Below are 25,639 nucleotides of genomic sequence, written 5' to 3' on the forward strand. Positions count from 1 at the left end.
TGCTCCTTGGACTTCCCTCAGTGGGTTCTCCCATGTACAACTCTGATCCTTTAAGTATGTGGTGCAATTTTTCCTACCGGCTGCAGAGAGATTAGACGCCAGAAGTGAGTTTTTGGATACAACACCACACTGCTCTTGATTCTGCATATGACCTTGGGTATAAGGCACCAACTCCCCTTTCTCCATCATTCTGTACCAGAGCTGCTAGCCACACCCTTTGTGGCAGGAAGGATGTGGAGTGGTTTGGATTGAGGGGGTGTTCTAGCTGCCTGAATTACCTGCGAAGGAACTTTGATCTAGATCTAACTTTTAATTCACATCACGTGACATATTTTCTGTAGTGTCTAGATTTCTTTTTCCGTGTTGGTACAGAAAGTATTAGTACCTGGGCCCTACTAAGATAAATGTATCTTCCCAATCACTTCTCTGAGCTCAAAGCAAGCTGAATGAGGTAAAATTTGAAGGTGGTAGAAGGGACTATGCCACTTAAATTTGCATAACAGCACTATAGTTTTTAAATACTCTTCCACATAAAAACTCTCTGTCAAGAAAGAAAAGCATAACAAGGAAAAAGGATCCATACCTCTTGCCTGCTGTGCTGGTTTCCTACATGCATGCAGGTGCTGTTTCTGTGGTTGTTGTTTTTTATTTTAATGTAGGACAGTTAAGGGGGAACCTGTGGCCTTCCAGATGTTAGATTACAGTTCCCACCATCTCTGACAGGTGCACATTGTTTTCTGGGGCTGATGGGAAATGTGTTTCAACAACATCTTTAGGACCACCATTTTCCCCCACCCACCCGGACATACAGACTCCAGAGGTTTAGGTATGAGGTTCAGAAAAGGGCAACCAAAATGATCAAGGGACTAATGCAACTTCTCTATGAGGAGAAGTTGAAACATTTTGGACTTTTTAGTTTGTAGAAGAGTCGAGTAAGTGCAGGGGCATAATAAAAGGTGCCTAAAATTATGTGTGGGGTGGAGGAAGCAGATAGAACCAAAAGCCAACAAAGAAAATTGTATGTTGGAAGAGGCATTGCACACAAAATGAACTATTTCACTGTTGGAGACAGAATCCCTTCTGAATACCAGTTGCTGGGAAACACAAGAGGGGAGTGTGCTGTTGTGCTTGTGTTTCTGCTTGGCGGGCTTCAGGAACAGGACACTGGGCGAGGTGGACCTTTGGTCTGACCCAGCAGTGCTGGTATTATGTAACAAACATATAAATGGCACCTTGTGCTGCAAACCAATGTTCTGCTATTTACACCTATCGGTTTCCACTCCAGATACTATCTTGAGCAGGGGTCCCCAACTTTTCTGGGCTCAGGGGCACTTGATCTACAAGAGGAAGTGGGTTCTGGGCCATGACAACCTTTGCGACAGTTACTTTGTTAACCTCTGAGGTTCCACAGGACTCCGGTGGAGAGTGCCCCCCAAACTCCTTTTATTTCTATTTCTTCTTCTGAAAATGCTACTGCCTTGTTGATGCTGGAGAAGTCTCGCAAATTAGTGTTCAATGAGGTGGTCACCTGCCACTTAATATGGCTGGAAGTGGTTTCCTCCTGCCACAGTCCATTTCCCTGACAGGGAAAAAGCAGCACTAAACAATGGCTGTTGTTACTTTCTGCACCCTCTCCTCTTTCACTTCTTCCCCATATCCAGTGTGAAGTCAAGGGGAGGCAGGGAGGGAGGAGAGCATCTATAGCAGAGCATTATACTTTCATGGCACAGCATAACTTTGGCAGCCACTCTGTGTGACTTTTTAGAAGAAGGGAGGAGTGCATGTAGCTGTAATAGTGGTTCACTGTGCTTCCTTTGCTGGGAGCCACACCACAGTGCTGGAACAGCTCCTTCCATGCGTCTCTTGCCCTTGAATGTTAGAAGACAGAACCAGAAGCACAGCTACTATAGCGCTGTGCTGTTTTTCCATGGTGTGGGAAAGACAGTGCTGTGCAGTGGCAATAAGGGGGATGTGGCAGGTGTCAGTTTTTGTCACCCAATTCTTCAGTCAATGATATTTGCTCTCTTATCTTCAGCTTTGAGTTTTGTTTGATGTTGGCATTTTATATTCGGAACTTCTCTGTCTGGAGGAGCTGAGTCAGGGCTGGTGTGGTAGTGGCGTGGATGCCTAAGGGGCTGTAGTAGTCACAATGAAATCACGTATGTCTCATCCTTGTCCCTTGTCTGCTCCTGGCTGAGTGATCTTCTTTTATTTTCCCTCCCCCAGGCTGTTCCTCTAAGTCATTCAAGCTGTACTCTCCAAAGGAGCCCCCAAACGGCAACGCCTTCCCCCCCTTTCACCCGGGCACTATGCTAGATCGAGATGTGGGGTAAGTGAGAGGCTCTTTTAAAGATGTTTTTCCTTCCTTTTGATAGCCGAGGAGGTCACCTAAATTTGTTTCTGGAGAAACACCCCTGGAGTTCAGGGGAGCTCAGTTCCTGCGTATCATCAGCAGGGTCCACTATTGATTAGAAGGAGGGAATCCCAGAGACATTAATTGTTCAGAGAGACAGCAGGTGGTTGGTTACCTTTAAGGGTAGCTACTGTATGCTGAGGGATGTGGGTGGCGCTGTGGGTTAAACCACAGAGCCTAGGACTTGCCGATCAGAAGGTCAGCAGTTCGAATCCCCGTGACGGGGTGAGCTCCCGTTGCTCAGTCCCTGCTCCTGCCAACCTAGCAGTTTGAAAGCGCGTCAAAGTGCAAGTAGATAAATAGGTACCGCTCCGGTGGGAAGGTAAGTGGCGTTTCCATGTGCTGGTCTGGTTCACCAGAAGCGCCTTAGTCATTGCTGGCCAGATGACCCGGAAGCTGTACGCCGGCTCCCTCAGCCAATAAAGCGAGATGAGCGCCGCAGCCCCAGAGTTGGCCACGACTGGACCTAATGGTCAGGGGTCCCTTTACCTTTACCTTACTGTATGCTGATAGGAGCCATTAATTATTTTCTCATGGCACACCAGCCATTCTCTTCTGGCATGCTGCTGTGCCCTTGCATACAGTGCTTTTTTGTTAATCTATCCTGTATTGGCTTATTTCTCTGCAGACCAACTCCTATGTATCCGCCAACATACCTGGAGCCTGGGATTGGGTAAGAGACTGCACTGCTTTTCCTTCTGACAAACTGTGTTGACAACAGGGTAAAGACAGAGAAAACATTTTTCAAGTGTGGTGCAAGTGATTTCTGAGCAGATCACCCAACTGCCCCCTTGTTCACGAGGGTATGAAGGCGGTTACTTTCCCCTCACCTTGAAAAGTACATAGAGGTAAAGAAGGAAGTTGGAAGACTCTCTTTCCCACTTCCTCTTTCAGCTCTATGTGCTTTTCAAGGCTTAGCTTAATTCTGTTGGATCTGACTTTTACCTAGATCCCTTAGAAAAGTGAAGGTTGTGTGCGTTCTCTCTTTCTCGGGGTGGGGCTGATGTGAGGGAGAAGGGAGAGAAGTGACCAGAGAGGGTGATACCCGTAACACTAAAAAAATCCAAATGTGCCCATAGACCTAAAAAAAGGTTGGCAACCCATATAATCCATATGCATGTTGGAACCGTACCATAGTATTTCTGAACTCATATTCTGGAAGAAAAACAAAACTTGGTTTCCAAACCTCCTTATAATGACAGCTGTTATAATCTCACGATACAGTCTAGCAAAGCTCTACAGTTAAATGTTTCAAGAAACATTTGCAGCCCTTTGAGGCATTTGCTTTCATGGTAGCGGATCTGTGTTCAAACCACTTAAAATATTAACATCTGTCCTCATCCAAACAGAACCTTAAATGAAGGGTGCATGCGGTTGTGCATATTTATGCGTTTTCAGATGTGTATGAAATTATCCATTTTGACAAGAGTCAGGATTTCAGTGTGTAGAGAGAAAAGGGGGGAAGGGAAGTGGAATCAAGCTGAGAGAAGTGGCTGGGGCGACCCAGTCTGATGGGTGGGATATAAGAAATAAATTAGCAGCAGCAACAGCAGCGGAGTGACCTTTTCTCTGTTCCTACATTGTAAATCACTCTGAGGGTTTTTGCCTACAATCAAACAGTATATAAATTTTATGAAATAAACGCACTCTCTCGTTTGAGGAAATCCCGTGAAATAGTCTCCTACATCAAGTATCATGCAGGTACTTTCTGACTAGGATTGGAACATTTGTAGAAGCAAATCCCATTGAATTCAATTGGGCTCACTCCTATAAAAGAGTCTCAAGTTCAATCCCTGGCATCACAAGACTGCACTTTTTCAAAATATTGCTTTTATTTTGTATAATCATGAGATACAAATACCCATTCCCCTCCCACAGCAATAAGCATGCAGCATGTTCTTACTCCTATTGTTTATTTTGTTCCTTAACCATTGCTGCTGGTGTCTATTTTGTTTCATAATCATGGAATGATTAGTAGATGAATCTCTGGGCTATGAAAGACTTTCACCTGAAAACTTAACGAGAACCCTTGCTAAGTCAGTGTAAACAGCAATGAGCTGTTTAGAGGAGGGAGAAAGGTTGTTTTCTGCTGCTCCAGAGAAGCGGACACGGAGCAATGGATCCAAACTACAAGAAAGAAGATTCCACCTAAACATTAGGAAGAACTTCCTGACAGTAAGAGCTGTTCGACAGTGGAATTTGCTGCCAAGGAGTGTGGTGGAGTCTCCTACTTTGGAGGTCTTTAAGCAGAGGCTTGACAACCATATGTCAGGAGTGCTCTGATGGTGTTTCCTGCTTGGCAGGGGGTTGGACTCAATGGCCCTTGTGGTCTCTTCCAACTCTATGATTCTATGAGCTAAATGAATCAGTGGTTGGACCCTGTGTAAGGTAGCTTCCTGTCTTCCTATTTTAATTGACTAAAAAGCGACCCGCAATAAATCAGACAATAGTTTTTTTATTTAAAAAAACCCCAAATATTTTTAATATGAGTAGCTATATAAAGTTCTATGGTGGCAATTACCATCTACAGAGACATTATCCTACAGTTTTCATCAGCAGCACCTGGTGGTGGTGATTTTGCATCCCTGATCTTAATGGCTGCTGTTAGTTTAAAAAGGAGGACTCCAGGCATGCAAATATGTGGTTAATGTCACATCTAATTGTATCATGAGAACGGTAAATTTAGCGTGTACCCTCCACCTTACCTCTGGAAAGGCCTTTTATTTATTTAACAATGGAATTGTTATTTGACAAGATTACTATACTGCTTGATTGTAAGAAAACCTTCTAAAAGTTTGCAAAAATATGGTCCAGTGATTGGAGAGTTGGATACAGATGTGGAGAAACCTGAATTTACATCCCTGCTCAGCCATTAACTTGGTGGATGGCACTTGGGGTGTGGGGAGGCATTTTTCTGTCTGTGAAATGTGATCACCAAAGCAAGTAATACATTCTGCATCATCGTAACACCCCAGACAAATTATTCTATTTTATTAGATTGAAATATTAATCGTTCAATTGCTGTGGTTGATTGACAGGAGGCACACACCATATGGCAACCAGACTGACTACAGGATATTTGAGCTCAATAAGCGACTGCAAAACTGGACAGAGGTATATTTTATATGGGAGTTCAGGGTGGTTGACTCAGGAGGAAGAGTGGGGAAACTTGCGGATGGGGGTACTGTTACTCTTTCAGGGGATGGAAGAAGAGTCTGGGGTGTCCATCAAGCCCTTGGAAACACCCTTCCTGGATTCCTTTGCTGCCTTCGGTGGTGGCTGGTTATCTCCTAGCCTTTGGAGATCTCCCCTCCCTACATGTAATGCTTTTGTCCTCTGTTGCTGCAGGAATGTGACAATCTGTGGTGGGATGCCTTCACCACCGAGTTCTTTGAGGATGATGCCATGCTAACAATCACCTTCTGTCTGGAAGATGGACCAAAGAGATACAGTGAGTCTCAGCCTAGGACGGATCCTGCAGGCAGACACCGTTGTCTCATGCAGGGAAAGGGCTGGAAACTGAGCAGGTTGCTTCAAAGCCTCTCCTGAGCTAACCTTGAAGGAGTAGTCCCCTGTTTTCAGGGTTGGCTGTGAGCTTAGCATCTGGTACATAATTGGTGTGGCTCAACCAGCCCCCCCCCTGCCTTCACAGCCCACCCTGAAGAAGGAACTCCAGAAGAATCTACTACATAGCTCAGATACTGGTAAAGCTGATGACTAGGAACGGAGTGTATATCGTACTGCTTACTAGGCTATAAAAACTGACCCTTCATTTTTCAACCACAGAACACTCCAGTTGCCTTTCAGCAGACATTTAGCTCCTGCAATCTTGCTTAGGAACTCATGGTGTGTACCAGAAATTTCAGCAGTTTCTCTCTGTTCCTCCAGTATAAATACATTTTCCATGATTGAAAACAGATTTGTAGTGCTTCCTGGGCACAGACACATAACTTGGCTGAAAAGGTTGGTGTGTTAAGAGGCACATTGGAAGTGAAAATCTTAAAAGTCTTAAAAGTTCCAAGCAATTTTTAAAAAGTATTTTCATCCCTGTAGTTCCTCCAAGAATCTTCATTTCTCACGGAGGAACTGAAAAGTTTCAGGGCCAGGATGGTCTTGATTTATGCATTCATGTCAGCACTTGCATGTGCCTAAGGCACACCCACACACCTCCCTTTATACATCATATTCTAGATAAGAGGCAAATTCTTTCAGGGTGAAAATGTGTATCATTTCTTTTTAAAGCAATTTGGCACATCACCAGTCTCTCCTTGGGGCAGAGGTTGGAATGCTGTTGTCCAAGTAGGCTTTTGAAGCATAGCTTCCTAGAGACCCAGTTGATCACAGCAGGTCACAGCTCTGATCCCCACAATCGTCATGGGTGGGCCTTGGGCAACCCACCTATGAGTAAGCCCGAGGGGTTGGGAAACAAGGACAGTTTGCCCAGGACCCCCAAAACTGGAGCTTGGACTGCTCTACATATTCATGTGGATACTTCATCTGGTGCCTTACTATGGAAGACTTCGCTCGCTTGGTATTTCCACAAAGATGCTCATGATCCCCAGCATAAAAATAAGTGCCTATTGCTCTAGCAGCCCTGAGTCTACAGTGCAAAACATTAGTAACTGATTTTCATCTCCCTTTCCTTCCCCTGCGTCTAGCGATTGGCCGCACCCTGATCCCCCGCTATTTCCGCAGCATCTTCGAAGGGGGTGCTACCGAGCTGTATTATGTCCTGAAGCACCCGAAGGAGTCCTTCCACAACAACTTTGTCTCGCTCGACTGTGACCAGTGCACCATGGTCACCCAGCATGGCAAGCCCATGTTCACCCAGGTGAGAGGGCAGCACTGGTCCTCTGCCTCGCCCCCAAGCCAGGCTAGCAGGAGTCTGTGCTGAACTGCTCCCCAGAGTAGTTCAGCCCTTTGTCACTGCTTATGACCTCCTGCAAAGAGCCCGAGGGTGGCGGAAGCAGGCAGAAACCTAGAGACCAGGTTTGTTTGCAGGGTGGAGAAGGCTCACCTGAGCCTCCAATGCCATTTGTTTGCTTTCCACTTTCCCAGGTGTGTGTGGAGGGCCGCCTCTACCTGGAGTTCATGTTTGACGACATGATGAGGATAAAGACGTGGCACTTCAGTATCCGGCAGCACCGGGAGCTCATTCCCCGCAGCATCCTTGCTATGCATGTGAGTCCTGTGTTTGGTACTGGCTGTGGGCTTGACCTGGTTTAAGCAACTCAGCCGGACTCCCTCTGAAATCAGGAGCATTTTGTAGTTTGAGCTTGCTGTGTGTTGCTGAGCCCTACTCCCCCCCCCCAAAAAAAAGCACTGTTGCTTCTTGGATCTTTGCCAGCTCAGCTCCTCGGCGCCCAGGCCAGCCCCTGTCACCAGAGGGAAGAAGTGGGTGCACAATTCTCAATTCCTAAATTGTTGATCTTGGACTGGATGCCATACATGAGGCTTTTATCCAGCTTTTCATATCTGCATTTCATGGGTTTGTTTTTACTGCATTTCATTGGCACTCTCTTTCTACTGAAAAGAATCATAAAGTGGCTTTGGGGAGGAATAATACAAAATGCAAGGAAAACTAACCCCAAGAAATATTGATGATCACATTAAAAGCAACAGTAGTACAATTAAGTCTTCTTTTCTTGTTGGACTCTTCCTTCTCTCCTTGCTCACTGCAGGCGCAAGATCCCCAGATGCTGGACCAGTTGTCCAAGAACATCACTCGATGCGGACTGTCAAACTCCACGCTCAACTACCTCCGAGTAAGTGCTTTCCCACAGCGCTGGTTAGGCTGTGGAAAAAGCTCCCTTGCACCCTTCCCTTTTACTTTTCATAAAGAAACATAAAGCTTACCTTTCAAATGCGGCACCTGGGGACTAATGCCTCTGTATTTTTTGCTCTACTTTACGATTTATTTGAACAGAGCAGATCATTTTATTGCGTGCATATTGTGACTGCAAGGAGGACTGGAGGCCAGGAAGTTATTGCTAGAAACTAGTTCCATGCAAGGAAAGAGTACAGGAAAATGCAGATTAAAGGTTTATACAGAGGAACATGAATTTCCATAAATATATTTATGTATGAAAATCAGCTTGTGGCATTGGCTTCTGCGAATGCTCCACAGCTGTTGGGGGCAAAGATGCTTTCATATTGGGCTATGCTCATGTGCACAGAAAAGCCTCTGCATTCTGTGTGTGGCTTGAGATGCATGGCTTGGAGGTGTGTCCCTGTGGATGCTCCACTAGCCAAGAAAAGGGGCAAGGCTGAAGCTGGGAATGCACTTTATTCTGAGACCAGAGACTAGAAGATGGTTTATGTTGCCAGGGTGCTCCTTTTCCATCTTGCCCAAGACACAGACACAGAGCTGCATTTGGCTTGAGGGGGTTCCTAGCCTCTTTTTTATATATATAAAATTTTTATTAACAATTTCAACATAACAGTATATCAAAACATATCATATTCATTATTTCCCCAATCCCCATCAAACCCTCCCTCCCCCCCGAGACTTCCCGCAGCTCCTCTCTCTGATTTCTCAGCGCATGTTATTTTCTGCATATTATAAAATTATTTCAATTCTTATATTATCTATCTACCATGTTAGCAATCACTAAATTTGTGTATGTTTATTCAAAACCTGCCAAGGAGTCCCAATTCATTTTGTTGTCTTTTTAAATACCATATATTTTGCTCTATAAGACTCACCTTTCCCCCCCTAAAAAGTAAGGGGAAATGTGTGTGCGTCTTATGGAGCGAATGCAGGCTGCGCAGCTATCCCAGAAGCCAGAACAGCAAGAGGGATTGCTGCTTTCACTGCACAGCGATCCCTCTTGCTGTTCTGGCTTCTGGGATTCAGATTTTTTTTTCTTGTTTTACTCCTCCAAAAACTAGGTGCGTCTTGTGGTCTGGTGTGTCTTATAGAGCGAAAAATACGGTGCTTTGTAAAAAGTTCCCATTCTTCTTTGAAGTCACAGTTGTCCTTATCTCGCAGCTTGTATGTCAGTTTAGCCAGTTCTGCATAGTTCATCAATTTCTCTTGCCACTCTTCTTTTGTCAGGGTTTCCTCATTCTTCCATCCTTGTGCTATCAAGACTCTTGCTGCTGCTGTTGCATACATGAATAAGCTCTTCGTTTTCCTTGGAAGGTCTTGTCCTACAATCCCTAACAAAAATGCTTCTGGTTTTTCTTTACAAATGTCATTTTAAACGTTTTCTTCAATTCATTATATATAATTTCCCAATTTTTAAAAAAGTTCTCTACATTCCCACCACATATGATAAAAGGTCCCTTCCTTTTCTGAGGGGTTTCTGGCCTCTTAATAGGGGCCTGCTCTCCGCAGCAAAACCCAACCTTCTCTCTCTTTCTTCCCTCTTTACAGCTTTGCGTAATCTTAGAACCAATGCAGGAGCTTATGTCACGGCACAAGACCTACAGCCTCAGTCCCCGGGACTGCCTCAAGACATGCCTCTTCCAAAAGTGGCAACGGATGGTGGCGCCACCTGGTGAGAGTTTTGCAGGGCCACCCTTGGTACTACAGCTTCCTGTGGCTTGACCAGCAAGGTGGAGGCATTTCCTGTGAAGCCCACTAGAGGGAGGTATAGGAATTGCCCTTCTCCGACCTGCAACTGCTAGTTAGGACTACTGACATTTTCTGTGAAACCCACCAGAGGGTGCTGTGGGCATTGCCCTTCTCTGGGATGCCATTGCTAGTAGGGAATCCTGACAGTATTTGGTGCCAGAACTCTTGGCTTCTACTCCTGGCTCTGCTGCTACAATGTGGGATGGGTGAATGAGATCTGGGGGGTTGGTGATGTGCGAAGAGGTTACAGGCAAGTGTAACCAGTGAATCAGGCTTTGGGGGAAGCCTAGCAAATAGACAATAGCGAGTTGGGTTGGGGGGTTATTTTTAGTTACAGCTTGATTATATTGGGGAATACCGGATTCATTTGCTGGGACCAAAATGTCTCACCGGCGTTCCCTTTGCTAACACTTTCCAGCTGAGCCTGCACGTCAGCAGCCCAGCAAGCGCCGGAAAAGGAAGATGTCTGGGGGCAGCACCATGAGTTCTGGAGGTGGCAACACCAACAACAGCAACAGCAAGAAGAAGAGCCCAGCCAGCACCTTTGCCCTCTCCAGTCAGGTACCTGTAAGCATCCCCTTTTCATTCTCTCTTTTCGTAACCTGAGAACTCCTCCTGCGAGGGGCCCTGCTCCATGTAGCTGGAACACCCTCAGAAACGCTGGAGAAGGCTCCCTGCAGTGTATCTGCAGGGGGCGGGATAGAGAGCTTTGTTTGTTCAAAACGGTGGCAGCAGCCATCTTGAAAGTGGCAGCACTGTTGGGGTGCCTGGTGGTGCCAGCGCCACATCAGGAAGAGGATTCCTTCTGCGATTCTTCATGTTTGACATCCTCACCCCCCTCAGCCCTATGCCACCTACATTCAGGCATAGTCAGAGGGTAAGCTTCCTCCTCATGAGGGAACAGTAGATCCAGAGGCATTTGACTTCTTCCTCCTTGGATCAGATCTGGAACAAAGCAGAAAGGGGCCATATTTATCCTGCGCTCTGGGATATTCCCAGACGTGTTAAGTGGCTGTCAGCTCCTAAACACACAGTGGAAATGGAGTAGCCACAGTTGTAGGAATGTTGGTGGGTGGGGTGGGGAGTGGGGGGTTCAGCTTGATAAAAGAAGTAGAGAGTAAAGGAAACCAAGGGGGTTGGGTGTCCTATTCAGAAGGAAATGTTTTGATTTGGCGGTGGCTGTCTCCCTCTGTGGTGTGGGTCAGGGCAGCCTCCACCTCGATTATGTTTCGGGACCCTCTTCCCTCCTCAGGATGTGATGGTGGTGGGCGAGCCGACCCTGATGGGCGGGGAGTTTGGTGACGAGGACGAGCGCCTGATCACGCGGCTGGAGAACACGCAGTTCGACGCTGCCAACGGCATTGACGACGAGGACAGCTTCAACAACTCTCCCGCGCTGGGCGCCAACAGCCCCTGGAACAGCAAGCCCCCCTCCAGTCAGGAGAGCAAGTCCGAGAACCCGACGTCGCAAGCATCGCAGTAAAGCCCTCACCCCCAGCCTGGCCTTCAGCGGACTTGGCTGGCGTCCCCATGGACTGAGTCGAAACCGTTCTACCTGGACAATTTGTGAAGAAGAGTAGCCGGCTGGCTGGCCGGCAAGGTATCAGGGCCGGTGGGCCTTGCAGCACCAGCCTGCCCACCTACCTGCCTCCAGTTGGCCTGGCCACCACTCCCTGATGTCTGCACTCTTGGCTGTGCCCTTTAGGGCAGACTTGGGGCGCTGGGCCTGACGGAGCCTGGGTCTCACGCTAGGCCTGGCAGAATTTTAACTCCTCCTCCCTTCCCACCCACGCATCCAGAGCTCCGGACAACACAGGCGGCACTCCTGCAGGATGGCGTTCCGTGCTCTTTATACGCCCCGCTGGAACCTGACTGGCACGAAACACCTCAGGAAGGGAAGGGGCCACGAATGCTCTTGGCCATTTGGCAGAATGTCCAGCCCTAAGCACGTTTTATATAGAAGTCCAGCTCCATATTTGGCCTCAGGGGGGCTCCCTTCTAACAGGAGGGTCTGGCAATGTCACGGGGGCAGCTATGATTTCTGTGGGGTGGGTCTCAAGCAGTCCCTTCTGGCAGCTGTAGGTGCGGCAGTGGGGCTACTGCTGCCCCACCTGAAGACAAGGGGAGTTTAATGCCTCCTGGAATGGGGTTAGAAAGCAACCCTGCAGTTGGCATGGTGAGGGCACCTGCCCCTTTGGGTCTGGCCTTCTGCCTGACCTGCTCCTACAGAAAACTGCAATCTTGACCCCTCCCCTGTACTTTGGGTTTGTTTTTTTTGTTTTTTTACAAAAAAATATTATTAAAATTGTACGTTTAAAAAAAATATCTGCCCTTCCTCCCTATTTCCCCCCAGTCCTGATTTTTGTACAGGCTTGTCTACCAATTGGGAGTCTTGGTTTTTATATACAGTTCTGAGAGCTTCAAACCAAGGAGAGACTTTGCAGACTTCCTTTCTACATCCTTTGAGGACAGCATGGCTGCCCCACTTTGCCCCCTCTGTGTAACTTGTGTGTGCTGCTGTCCTTGCTCCCTCCCTTCTCTACCACCTCCCCCCCCCTTTTCGGGTTTGTGTACCTTGTGCTTGTATATTTCCGCGCTGTAGGCTGTGTGTATGATACTGTTCTTTCACTGTGTTCTCACTAATGCAGCCGCCCCCACCAGTGGTTGGGGGAGTTCATTGTGATGGGCGTCCTTTGTGGGAGGCAGGAGAGTTCAGAGGGTACTGTCACCAGTTTACAGCAGTGCAGAACATGGGGAATGGGGGTGAACGCAACCTGGAGATGGGGTAACACGTGCTTTGTAAAGAAGGGTGGCCATTTCCTCCATTGAGGAGTGAGGTTCTAGGTAACTTTTTTACAACCAGATCCATCCTTCCTGGTGGGGAGTGACAGGGCTCACAAAGGTCCCCAGGGAAAGAAGACCTGTTCCTAAACCCACCCAGTTCACTCTCTGGTGTTCGGATGTCACTCAACATTTTCCACCTGCAATTCCTTACTCTTAATTTTGTCCCGAGAACCATGGAGAGAAGTTGCGTTGTCATGGAGGCCTCAAACCAACCATCTGTCAAGCTTGGGTTGCCATGTGTGAGGTAGCCCCCAAAGTCTTTTGGTCACCTCATGGCATGGGCTGATTGTGAGGGTGGTGGCATTTAGAGGGCACAGTCTGGACTGTCATGGCAACCACCCTTTGCCTTACTTAGACTGTTTCTCTGAGCAGGTCCCAGACTGCGAGGGGTTTTTTCTAGGAGGATGGCTGCCGCCAGGCTTACCCTAGAGCTGCTGTTTCCAGCCATTGCTCTGTGGTAGATGCCACCTGGCTCATGCGCTGGAATCCCATGTTCTCCATTTCCCTGGAGGAGCCCAGATGGATCAACCTGGAACATGCTTGGGGTGTGGGGTGGGACTGGTCACTTTTTGTGTTACTGGGCCCAGATGCTCCATTCTGCTCTGTCCCCCGGGAGTAGGCAATACAACAGTCAATACTATAATTTACAGGGCGTTTTTCTGTAACCTTTTTGTACCTAAATATATGAGTGTCACGTCCCCCATTGCTGTGCTCGGCATGAATTGGTGACGTGAACTCTGTCCCCTCTCCCCACCCTTCTTGCCCTTTCCACCTACCACTTCCCCCCCGGGGCACTGTAAAGCCTTTTTTTTTTTTTTTGCATAGTTTGTGCCATTTATGGTCATGTATGGTACCAATAAAACAACTTTTTTCGGTTTGGTGCTCTCCTGCCAGAGTCATTTCTCATTGGACCTTGAGAAAAGGGACCTGTCCTCCCTTGCTAGGTGAGGTTTGGACTTCCTCGCTTAGCCTGAAGACTTACCTGTTGTTCCCTGACGCCAGCCTCTCCCAAACTTTAAACTCTCATCCTTCTCTCCTATCCGTCTTCCCTTCCATCTCCACGGAACTGTGTTTGCTGGTACAACCCATTCTGGGACTTATACACCAGGAAACAAAAGAAATAACAGACACATCGAAAAATCACAGAAAATGTGAGGGCATGGATCAACAATGCTGGTAGCGATTGGAATGGCATTGCTCCTAGAAACATGGAGTTGGGAGTTTGCAACACGGCTTCTTACCTGCAATAGTAAATTGTCCTACATCACTGACCCAGGCAACCGTAAGCAAGCAACCATAAGCCAAGTTGTAGGAAGATGGGGGAAAGGAGGGAAATGTTATTTCAGGCTAGCTAAGAGAGTCACTTGTTAAGTACTTAGTGGTGGAAAATCATGATAGGCAGCAGTTCTTTGAACAACTTATGATGGAGTGTCAACTGCAAGACCCATCTTCCTTCCTCACTAGCAGTGGTCACTTCTAGCGTTATATTTCGCTGTGCCTGCATGTGTTTTCAAAATGAATGCAGTGAAGCTACTTCAAAGTAGTTGTAACTCTTCAGTTGTAACTCTTCTCGTGTTGGAAAGGCCATCTTAACCCATTGTGAGACCTGTGTTTTCCAAAGGCGTTGCAACCCTCCTCCCTGTTCCACATCTCCTATTTGGAACAGACTTTTCCAACATTTCAAAGACACAGGTCTTTTGACCGCTCTCCTGTCCCTTCTCCATGCAAATTTAAAAAGTGAGGATGGAGTGGTAACTTCTGTCAGCAAAGAGCCACAGCACAAACGTGCCTGGTTCTATCTAGGCCTTTATTCTTCTTTTAAGCTTAAACACATTTGTTAGCAGTTGCTAAACTGTTGGATCCCATAGGCACAAACCTGTTGGAAGAGAAGAAACCAACTTCTCCAAAGCCCTGGGCCTTTATTTTTTTAACCTTTATACAACAGGCCTACTCAAGGGAAGCCGTAAGGAGTTTTCCGTCAGGATAATTATTTGTGCTGCTTTAGAAGCCTATAACTTTGGGTGGCTGAGGGGGAAATGGGCCTCCACGCTTTTGTTCTGACAGCAGCCTCCTTGTGCCTTGGCTCTTATCCCGATAGCAGTTAATCACAGAGATGCAAACAGGCCACAGTGCTTGTGCTGTTGAGGGTGAGGACAGGAGGAGGTTAAGCAATGGTTAATCTTGCCAATTGTCCTATCCTGTTGGCAAAAGACTAAAGGTCAGGCCAGTTCTGTCATGATACCATTGGGGAAGGCTCAGGTTTCTCACTCCTTTCCTCATCAGTAGGAGCAGCCAAAAAATACTTTTCAGGTCCATTATCCTAGATCCTTCTTTTCCAAAAAAAAAAGAAGAAAAAAAGAAAAAGCTGTCATAGGTTACTATAAACCCATAATGTTGGGGTTGAAAACTTGAATACAAATCAGCTCTGTTATATCTTCATTGCCAGCAGCCTGCTTTTTGTGAGTTGGGACCCACAATAAAAACCCCTCTTTCCTTCAGGGTTACCTTCTCAGTTTGCGAGTTGCAGATTTCAACTTGCTCATTTTTTCTTTATTGAAAGGATGCTCATTTGGGACAGAGAAGAACAGCATGTAGCTTATAGTTGGTCTTAGCATTTGATGGTCAGTAGCTAATGGCAAGATTTTGTTTAAAAAAATATCAGCTGCAGTAAGAGCTAGCATGTCCTACAACAGTACAGTGGTACCTCGGGTTAAGTACTTAATTCGTTCCAGAGGTCCGTTCTTAACCTGAAACTGTTCTTAACGTGAAGCACCACTTTAGCTAATGGGGCCTCCTGCTGCCACCCGAGCACGATTTTTGTTCTCATCCTGAAGCAAAGTTCTTAACCCGAGGTAATATTTCTGGGTTAGTGAAGTCTATAACCTGAAGCGTATATAACCTGAGGTACCACTATACAGTGGTACCTCTGGTTACGTACTTAATCTGTTCCGGAGGTTCGTTCTTAACCTGAAACTGTTCTTAACCTGAAGCACCACTTTAGCTAATGGGACCTCCCGCTGCCGCAACACAATTTCTGTTCTCATCCTGAAGCAAAGTTCTTAACCCGAGGTACTATTTCTGGGTTAGCAGAGTCTGTAACCTGAAGCATATGTAACCCGAGGTACCACTGTAACACCAAGATGCACAGAGTCATGATCCACAGGGTTGTTTTTTGTTTTTGCTTGCCATGCAGTGAAACACTGGTGAAGAAAAGAGCATACAGGGACACTGATTTCACTGAATAAGATAATCTGATTACTTGCAGGGCAATCATATACACATGTCTACCCAAAATTAAGTCCCATTGAGTTCAGTGAGGCTTACTCCCAGGAAATCAGGCACAGGATTGCAGCCCTAATTCCCTTTGAAATGCACACCCACTGAGAAAAAATCAAAGAACCCCTCCCCTGCCCCCACCCACTACTTGTGCCGCTAGGAGCTGGTGCCTTGTTCCACTGAGCAAATTGATGCAGAGCAATTGCCACTTTGCCCTTTCCTCTCCAGAAGATTACAGTGTGATCAGCCTGAACACAAAGGCACTGCAGTTTAGGCCTAACTGCTCTGTGAAGACATGTTGACTTTGCGCTTGGATATGGAGGTAACATTTGGGTATATTTAGTTCTCTCTATGGTCCATTTAAAACTTGACTCTATACTCATTCTAAGGAAGGGCCACTTCTGATGCTGCAAGCTGCTTACAGGAACTTGCATTTAGGAAGCACAGTAAGTCTGCAACTTGTGTGCATTTAACTTGTGTGCATTCAGCTTTATGCGCTTGGCAATTAAAAACTCCCAAAAACATTTTAAAAGGGGACAGGCATCCAGGGGGGAAAACTTTCACAATCTCACTCACCATTGCATCCACTGTGTTTTGATTATATGTGATTTTGGCTTTAGGCATGATCTCTGGAACGTAACTCCCATGTAAGTGGCAGACATACTGTACATCACATTTCAGGTGTATTCAGATCCCTTTAAAATCATGTTCATTATCCCATCATTCATTGGGATTTGATTTTCATGCAAAATATGAACATCAATATGTCATCCTATTCTGTCATGTTGTCTTCTGTTATTTACATATTGCATTTGTATCCCTGTTTTCAGCCAGGATTGGCTCCTGGAGTGACTTTTAAATAAAACACCCATATACCTTATTTTTCCATGTCTAAGACTAGGGGTTTTTTAACAAAAAAATTAGGTTTGAAATTGGGGCTCGTCTTATACACAGGCAGTGCTGAGGGGTGTTTTCTTAATTTGGAATCGCCAAAAATAAGGGGGTGTCTTATACATGGGGGCGTCTTATACACAGAAAAATATGGTAGATACAATATATCTATAGAGATCTTTGGGGTTGGGTGGGGGAGTCTTTTTGCCCCTTGGCAGTCATTGATGCAATGCAGGCTTTTCTTTCCAGAGAGAGGGAAGGCAAAAGAACCTGCAGATAGATACAGAGGTTCGGTGATGGTACAGATGGCAAACCAAAAACGCTGCCTTTCTCTTGGTCGTCATTTTAAAGAGACGGAGGGGACTGGAAAAGGCTAATCCAAAGGTCTGCATCGCTCTTTCCTGTGTGATTTGCTGCTCAACATGCCTGAGACCACACATTTAACTGTTTAGTATATTATTAAATGGAACAACATTGTGAAATGTGTTTCTATCTGCTTCTGATTATGTCAGTAATCTAGAAGCATTCTTCAGGGTATAGCCCTTTTAATATTCCTCCTGTGTTTCTCATAGGAGGAATGTTTTAAAGGCCTGTCCTGTGAAGGATGCAGGTGGGTCAATTGTTCTGAAAGCACCGCTGCTCCCATTGGTAAATGGCACAGTGTCATTTGGATTCTTGGAGGCTGACCCCAGGGTGGCTTTGGAGTGCAAGCTAATTAGCCATTGGCTCCCTTCAGTTCTTAATCTGTGATTCTGGGAAAAGCAGCCGCTGTCCTGAAGACAAAACTACTTGTGTGAACTTAAAGGTGGCCTTGTGTGTTATATAAACACGTGCCAGGCAACGATGCCTGTCCCTGTCCCTTCCAAGGAGGAAGTGGCCTGCAAGCATCACAAACTCTTAAACCAGAACAGTTTGGATTTACCCTCCTCCACCTGCCCCTCATAAACTTCCTGCTTCCTGCTTGTATTTTCAAGCGTGCTAATCTCTACAGAGGTGTTCCTGTCAGCCACGCCCACAGCAAAAGTGCACAGCACCCTGCGGATTAAGAACAATTCAAAGAATTACAAACCCAAGAGCAACAGGAAAGTAGCATGTTGCTTTCTCTTTTTAAGCACTTGCAGCCATTTATGAAAGATACTCCTTACAGAGTTGTTTTAAGGATTATTGAGATAATGTATGTGAAGCTCTGTGAACACACATAGGGTATTATATCAAAGCATACGTATAATTGTGCACTATTTTATTTAAAACATTTTAAGCCTGGCTCCAGATTTTTGCTAGCTTCAAGTTGTTGGGAGTTTGATAAATAAGCTGCAGCAGTGCACAGAAAGAGGCAGTCTGGGAAGTAGTTATTTAAAAAGAAGCAGGAGGGAAAAAAGGATACCATTTTGTAATATTACTTCCCTTGATCAGGAGCACTATACTTTGGTTGATGCAGCTTAGAATAGTATTAGGCTATTTTGCTGCTGCATCAACCTGTTGTCTCATGTTAAGCTTGTGATCCACTAAGACCCCTAGATCCTTTTCACATGGCAAGGCATGTGTCCCCCATCTTGTACTGTGTAGTCTGCATGGAGTTCTGCTGCCTGTTCCTTCTCACTCTTTTCCAAAAACCACCTGCAAAAGGACACTCTTTTCCTGCAGTGACATCATGTAGCCCTGGTAACTTCCCTCTCCCAATCCTTCTGTCTCTGCCCACCACTTGGAGCTGGGCAGTACAATATTTGCATTGCCAATTGCACTTTATAGCCCAGTACTCTGCTCTGTTTCTTAATGGTGCCTCTATCAGCTGATCTCCTGAAAGGGAAAACCAGTGTAGCCTGTATGTTTATACTGCACCTGGCATTGTCCCATAATACTCCACTCTTACTGCCTGCTTCCTTAAACTGGGACAAAGCTTCAGTAGCAGTGTTGGCAGTGCAGAGGGAGAGTTCCCAGTCCTTGCAATCAAGTCCCTTCAAATGCTTAAAGACTCACTAGAACTGGTCTCTGCATGCCATAAAGAGCACACCCATAGCTTTCTCAACACAGACCGGACAAGGAGCCTTCACTTTGGGAGTGTGCATTTTGTATTACAAATCTGGATTTCCTTTGTCCTCTCTTCTAGGATGGTGGTCTCCTGCTGTTTGGTGAACTGAGTCTTGGAACAGGTAGCAAGTGGGCAAAGCAGCAGAAATGCATTCATGTGTGTGGCCTTTTTATTACAGGTGAATGCTGTTTGTTCTGTTTTCACAGTCACTGGCTTCATATCCCTAAGCAAACAGGTGTTTCAGCATGTCACGCCTACAGCTCTCTTGTCAACAGCAAGGAGAACTCCTGGTCTTTAAGGAGCCCAGTTCCAGACTTAGTTATGCAGGCTTTCCATGAGGGTGGCTTTAAAAAGTCATGAGATTTTAAAGTAGAATAACAATTTACCTCTTGTATTCTGACATATGAGCCTGTCGAAGCACACTAGAATTATTTCAAGTGCTCTCCAACTAGCATTGTCTTCTCTACGGAGAATTAAGTGGGTAACATCCAGTAGCTATAACTCTTATAGGGCTAGGTAACTGCACCCAGAGACCAGGGTTCAAATCCCCACTGCCATGAAACTCACAGGGTGACCTTGGGCAGCCACTGCCTCTCAGCCTAACCTGCTTCACAGGGATTAAATCAGGGGAAGAGACACAGTGGCCCCTGCTCTTCCTTTTGAGACCCTGGTGGTTCCCCTCTGTCTGCCCCTGTATATCCCCCTTAGCTAGCCTACTGCCCTCAGGAGTGGTGGAGAAAGCATCTCCAGTGTTTGAAGTATGAACTGTCAGGACAGTGAGCTCTGGTACATGCAGTGGGGGAGCATCTTGTCCTTCACTTCGGACAGCAAAATGTATTGTGCTGACCTCCCTCATTGGATCATCACCTTGTCGTGGTGAGTGGGCTTGCACGTTCCTATGACTCTTGTGAACGAAGCCTGTCAGGAATCTCGTACTCCCAGCAGGGTCACCCAAGGCGGTAAGGTCAAAGGGAAGGTGCTAGACAAAGAATGATCCAATAAGTCCTCAACGGCAGAACAGGCGGATGATAACAAGCGGTATGTTACAACGGCTGTGAAGGCGGATGAAGGCTGCAGCAGATAGGATCTACCGGTTCGTCGTGACAACTCATGCCATCGGAACAGAGCCCTACTGCAAGGACTGTGCGTTGATCAGCGTGCGCTGAGCTACACACATAAAACAAATTCACGCACAGGCGTCTTCCAAAAACCCATCCCACAGACTTATTGTTAAAACATTGTTTATGGAAGCCAATCTTACTCGGCTACGAGTGATCGCCAAAGAAGAAGAACTGTGCTGACCCTGTCTCTCTCACCACGAGGAAGCAGAGGAATGCCGTAGATTAAAGATGGAATTTCAGTTCCAAAATGCATTTCTATCCCACTTTTTCCTCCAAGGGGTTCAAGGTGGCATTCATGCCTCTTCCTACCCATTTTGTTTTTACCTTCACAACATCCCTGACAGCTAGAATAGGTGGAAAGACTGTGACAGGCTGAAGGTCACCCAGTGATCTTTGTGGCTGAGGCTCAGGGGTGCCAACTTGAATAAAATATGAGGGGGGCAGGTAAGCCCCCTCCTTAATAATTAATTTGAATGGCAATGCCCATCAACTTTGGTCCCCCCGGCCCCCTCAAAATTTTATTGGGGCACCCCAAAGCACTCTTGGCCCCTAGGGGTTGGCTCCTATGGGCTAAATTGAGATTTGAACCTTGGTCTCTCTGGTCCTAGTTCAGGACTCCAGTCGCTTCACCACAGGACTCCAAGACTATCCACTCCTAGTCAGACCCTTGGGGGGGGGGGTTGTTCTCTCTCTCTCTCTCTCTCTCTCTCTCTCTCTCTCTCTCTCTCCCTGCCCCCCAGCATATTCAATAAAAAACCCCAAATCCTTGATAGTTCCTAGAGTGGCCAGAGGCAAAACAGGAGCGGCTGCTGCCCACTTAATAGCTGTGGGAAATTCAGCAAGTGAATTTATTGCATTTCTACCATTGGCCATTTCAGAAACTGGATCTGTTCTCATGGGGGAGGGGTTTATCTGGCAAAATAGGCCAGTTTCAGTCATATGTATCTTTTTAATCTAGGGCAAAGGACAAGCTTCAAGCAAGCAAAGCAGCATCTTTGGTCTGGCAATCTTTGTTGAATCCCAGTGTTGGGGCTATTTGTTTTTGCAAAACAATTCTGTTCCCCTGAGGCGTGAGCTGCTTGCTAAGGAATGTCCCTCTGGAAGGATAAAGCAGGAGTCCAGACTCCCAGGCGGCTGCTTCAGTCTACCCCAAGGCACCCTTAGCTCTTTAACAAGGAAGTTTCCTGTCAGAAATTCCTCATTCCCCAGGCTCCACTAGGGATAGCTTTAGCAGCCGGAAATGAGGTGTTACAAACCCTCTGAGGGTGTTTGATTTAGGAGAAGGGTGGGTCTGGTTCCTTTCACAGGAGGAGCGGAAAGGCCTAGTGAAGAAATCAGTAGCTCCTCCCTGAGTTTACATTACTACAGCAAAGGAGCAATGTGGGAAAGTTCTATCCTCACAAAATAAATAGTTTTTACTAATCCTTTTGCTAATGGAACAAAACTTTTGGTCTAATCAAGCTTATCCCTGTGCGCCATACTTCCGAAAACTACAATGGATGACATCAGTTTCAGAAAGATTACTCCAAGGTCCCTTCATTTTTGAATTTGTGACGTACAGTTTTATATGGAAACATATTGAGCTCTGACTCAAAACCCTCTCACCTTGCCCCAGTCACCCTGAGTCACTCTCTCGCCAACTCAAACTGCAAGACTGTGATGCTCATATAGCTTTACAGTATCTGTAAGGAATGGCCCCTCAGGGCCTGCTCCTCCCCCTTGGAAATCTACCCTTAACTGCCCAGTGGGAAGGATCCTGATGTGTTTTTAATCTGTGTATATTTTTATTGTGTTTTAAACATATGTTTATTGAATGTTACTTGCGAGCTGACTTGGTAGGATTTATATTCTGAACGATTGGGATATAAAGAATTGCAATCCATAGTAAACAATAGATTCACTCCCCTAACTTATTCACTGTTGATGATATATTGAAGTGTACATCAACTTCTACTAGTTGCATAAAATGGAAGGTCCAGGGACAATATGTCAACAGTCCATCTCACTTCTGTGTCACTGCTGGAGATTGTTACTTAGGCTTTAAAATACAGGAAGGTTATTGTAATGTTTGTTTATGTATTTAGCTTATTATGCCTATTATAGGTAAGAACTGAAGTCTTTCTGAAACCCTCTGAGTTAGTGCTCTGACACAGCCTCATGCCCTGCCATGTCTGCTATTCAAGAGAGTGTCACTCAGACCATGGGGAGATTAACAAACATATTGTGGCATAAGCTTTTGTGGGCCAGAACACACTTTAATGCTTGAGAACATTGTGGCAGGGCCAAAAAGGGGTTCGGTTGAGTAAATATGCCAGCAGATTCTGGTGATGTTTACTCCGAAAAAAATCCCACTTTATTTAATGAAACTTATTTCCAAATAAATGAGCATTGGATTACAGGCGTAGCTTTTCTTTTTTGCTCTGGAAACAGGCAGAGACAGCAGCAATTAAAGGAAATCAAAATATTATTTAACAAGCCTTGAGTGCATGATAGTAAGAAACTGCTTTTCTTCTAAGAGGAGTTGGTAACAAAATACCAAATGTGTTACCCAACAACTCATACAGTATACCATTAAATACTTACTAAAGATAAGGTGAACAAGCAACAGTCAATTGTGTCAGTTAATAATTCAATAATCTAACTGTGAAGTTGATAAAGGAAATCAGTACTAATAGGCTTTCATTTTTAATTATGACTTCTAGTGCTTTTATGTTATTCTGCTGTCTCCGTCAACCCATTGTTCCACCAAATGCTTCCCCACAATGCCTGCAGTTTTCACTCAAGGAGCATTTCCACACAACACCCAGGCCTTGCTCAGCGTGGCTTCCTTTTTTTGGTTCTGCCTCTCGGCTCCTCTCAGTTGCTCTAAGCTTACTGCTAGCTGCCCTGCCTACGTGCAGCCAAGGCTGGGATTCACCAAGGCACAATCCATTATTATACGGCATGCCAGGTCAACCCAGGGTACCATATCACTCCAGCTGCAGCTTGTTGTAATCGTACATCCTTCACCAGCCTGGTGCCCTCAGCTATTTTGGACTACAATTTGTAGTAGTAGTAGTAGTAGTAGTAGTAGTAGTAGTGCCACCTTTGTTCTGGCAAAATATAGGACAGGGTGGGGTGGGGTGGGGTGGTTGGGGGAGATTTTTCCCCATCTGGTGATGAAGTGACTTCAGACCAATCCATTGCAATCTATTGCAGCCTAACCAGATTGCCCTTCTGGAATTTGTAACACACAAACATGCGCATGAATTTTTAAATCTGTCTTCACTTGGCTACCCAGAGCTTCAATACATGACCTTTCACGGACATGCATTAGGTAAGGATGCCTAATTTGGCAGAGAGAGAAAGAGGAGACCTGAAATACAGGATATAACTGTATCAATACAGGACATAGCATTTTAAATTGAAATGCAGGATAATCCTGTATTATACAGGACAGGTGGCAAACCTAACTACAAGTCCCATCAGGCTCAGCTGAAAATGCCCCTCTGTCCCAAACAACATAGTTTCTCTGTCAGTCTTCCCCAAAGAAATGTTCCCTTTCGTTGTTGTTGTTGTTGTTTTAAAAAACCTAATATTAGATAATGACTTTCTATGAGGTTCAGTCTCATCACCATCTCTTTTGTATGCCACCATTCCACAGAAAAGAATTGTGCGAAGTGGTTTATGACAAAGAAAACAGGAATACATCTCAAAACCAGCCAACAATTTCACAATACAGTCACAACATAATAGCCAATATAACACCATACCCAAAACCACATCAATTCAGTACTGTAAGTATAACAAGATTGCACTAATAACATTACATCTCCTGGCAATAGCTTTCTGGCATTGCCAAGAAAAATATTAACCAAATCACTGAACAGCAAAATCTATTTAAAGAGCCATTTTCTTCAGTCACAAGGCAAGATGTTCCATTCTAAAGTATGGTTTGTGTCCCATCATCCAGATTATGTACTTGTCTATACAAACATGTTTACCAATAAAAACCCAGAAAATGTCAGCCACACAAAACTGATAAAATGGGAACTGAAATGTCAACAAGTGGTTCCTGAATGTTTGCTTAACATTTAAATCTCCATCTCTCCCCCTCCCCCATTTCCCAGTAGCCTGAACAACTTACCATGATGAACCACTTTAATGAGAAGTATGGTAATGTGCCACATGCCTAAGTCTTCTTCCATAGTTTGAAAAACTTTAAATTCTGCATGCATAGCATTACACTCTTGCATTCCATGCAACTATTCATCCTGAATAACTATTCCTTCCAGAGTTATTTTGTACAGTAATCACAATCACCAAGGGCTGAACTACACAATCAGCAGACAACTTCACTATAATGGGCTTCCAATAACATTATTGGCCTGAGAGGCTTTGGAAAGCAGCAGAAACATCTTGGTGCCTTACCGTATCCACGTCCCAGCATTCCAGGTGAGATGGCGCTTTCCTTCTGCAAGAGAACCTGGATAAAAAATGCAGCATGAAAAAAAACAAGCTTCCTCCATTGTTTGTCTTTTCTGTTTTACTGTGCAGCTTTTAATTGATGCTTATTGTTTTTGTAATACTATGTAAACTTGTGAGTTCTACCTGAAAAGTAGTATACAGTGGTACCTCAGGTTAAGAACTTAATTTGTTCTGGAGGTCTGTTCTTAACCTGAAACTCTTCTTAACCTGAAGCACCACTTTAGCTAATGGGGCCTCCCGCTGCCGCCGCTGCACAATTTCTGTTCTCATCCTGAAGCAAAGTTCTTAACCCGAGGTAATATTTCTGGGTTAGCGGAGTCTGTAACCTGAAGGGTCTGTAACCCTTATATGAAACTCATAGCAAACCGTCCTTCAACAATGTTTTTAGATTTTGTCATTTCCCTCAATTCTGCTACCATTTGCCTTTTCTCTTTGGATACTTTCCCATAAATCACAGATGTTTTGCAAACAAATATAGGTTTCCAATTTGAAACTGGGAACAGATGATTTCTATTAATTATAGGGGTGTGTCAAAATTTAAAAAGTGTTGAAATTGTATTAATGAAAAGACAACTGACCTTTGTGCCAAAAAGTGATATACAAATAAACAATGATGACGATGGCTATACGTAGTTTCTGTCTGTTTATAAATAATTTATAGATGAAGTTGTAAATAAATTTACTTACATATTTTTAAATTATTACATTTATAGCCCACCTTTTTTCCAAGGAGCTGAAGGTGGTGGTGTACACCCTTCTTCCGCTCTCTTGTGAAGTAGGCAAGGCTGAGAGACAGAGTCTGGCCTAAGGTCACCCAGTGGTTTTCATGGATGAGTGGGGGTTTAAGCACTGGTCTCCCGGGTCTAAGACGACTACCACCACACGCTGGCTCTCAAATGGTAAGAAATTATTACCAGAGATAGACTCCAAGGGGATGAACTGTGGAATTAAATAAACTTGAGGATAAGGGAAGGGTGAAAAGAATGATTACATTTTTATAGATTATCTTATTTTGGGAA

The 25,639-nt window shown here is 45.3% G+C and overlaps 1 protein-coding gene across 3 annotated transcripts in view; it reads left to right on the top strand.

The window, feature by feature from the left end:
- Nucleotides 1–13,712, top strand: part of LDB1 (LIM domain binding 1) — a 61,268-nt gene extending 47,556 nt beyond the window's left edge. For 2 of the 3 annotated variants that reach the window (XM_082225071.1, XM_082225073.1), the window contains exons 2-11: nucleotides 2,227–2,329; nucleotides 3,042–3,086; nucleotides 5,452–5,527; nucleotides 5,762–5,864; nucleotides 7,072–7,244; nucleotides 7,472–7,594; nucleotides 8,095–8,178; nucleotides 9,792–9,915; nucleotides 10,411–10,559; nucleotides 11,245–13,712. In XM_082225071.1, the coding sequence (XP_082081197.1) occupies nucleotides 2,227–2,329; nucleotides 3,042–3,086; nucleotides 5,452–5,527; nucleotides 5,762–5,864; nucleotides 7,072–7,244; nucleotides 7,472–7,594; nucleotides 8,095–8,178; nucleotides 9,792–9,915; nucleotides 10,411–10,559; nucleotides 11,245–11,475 (1,211 nt within the window). In that variant the 3' untranslated portion in view covers nucleotides 11,476–13,712. The remainder of the gene's footprint in view (nucleotides 1–2,226; nucleotides 2,330–3,041; nucleotides 3,087–5,451; nucleotides 5,528–5,761; nucleotides 5,865–7,071; nucleotides 7,245–7,471; nucleotides 7,595–8,094; nucleotides 8,179–9,791; nucleotides 9,916–10,410; nucleotides 10,560–11,244) is intronic. The other variant, XM_082225072.1, reaches the window with a different exon arrangement.
- The last annotated feature ends 11,927 nt before the right edge of the window (nucleotides 13,713–25,639 follow it).

This window comes from Podarcis vaucheri, assembly GCF_965113315.1.
Source record: "Podarcis vaucheri genome assembly, chromosome: 5".
Lineage (NCBI taxonomy): Eukaryota > Metazoa > Chordata > Lepidosauria > Squamata > Lacertidae > Podarcis > Podarcis vaucheri.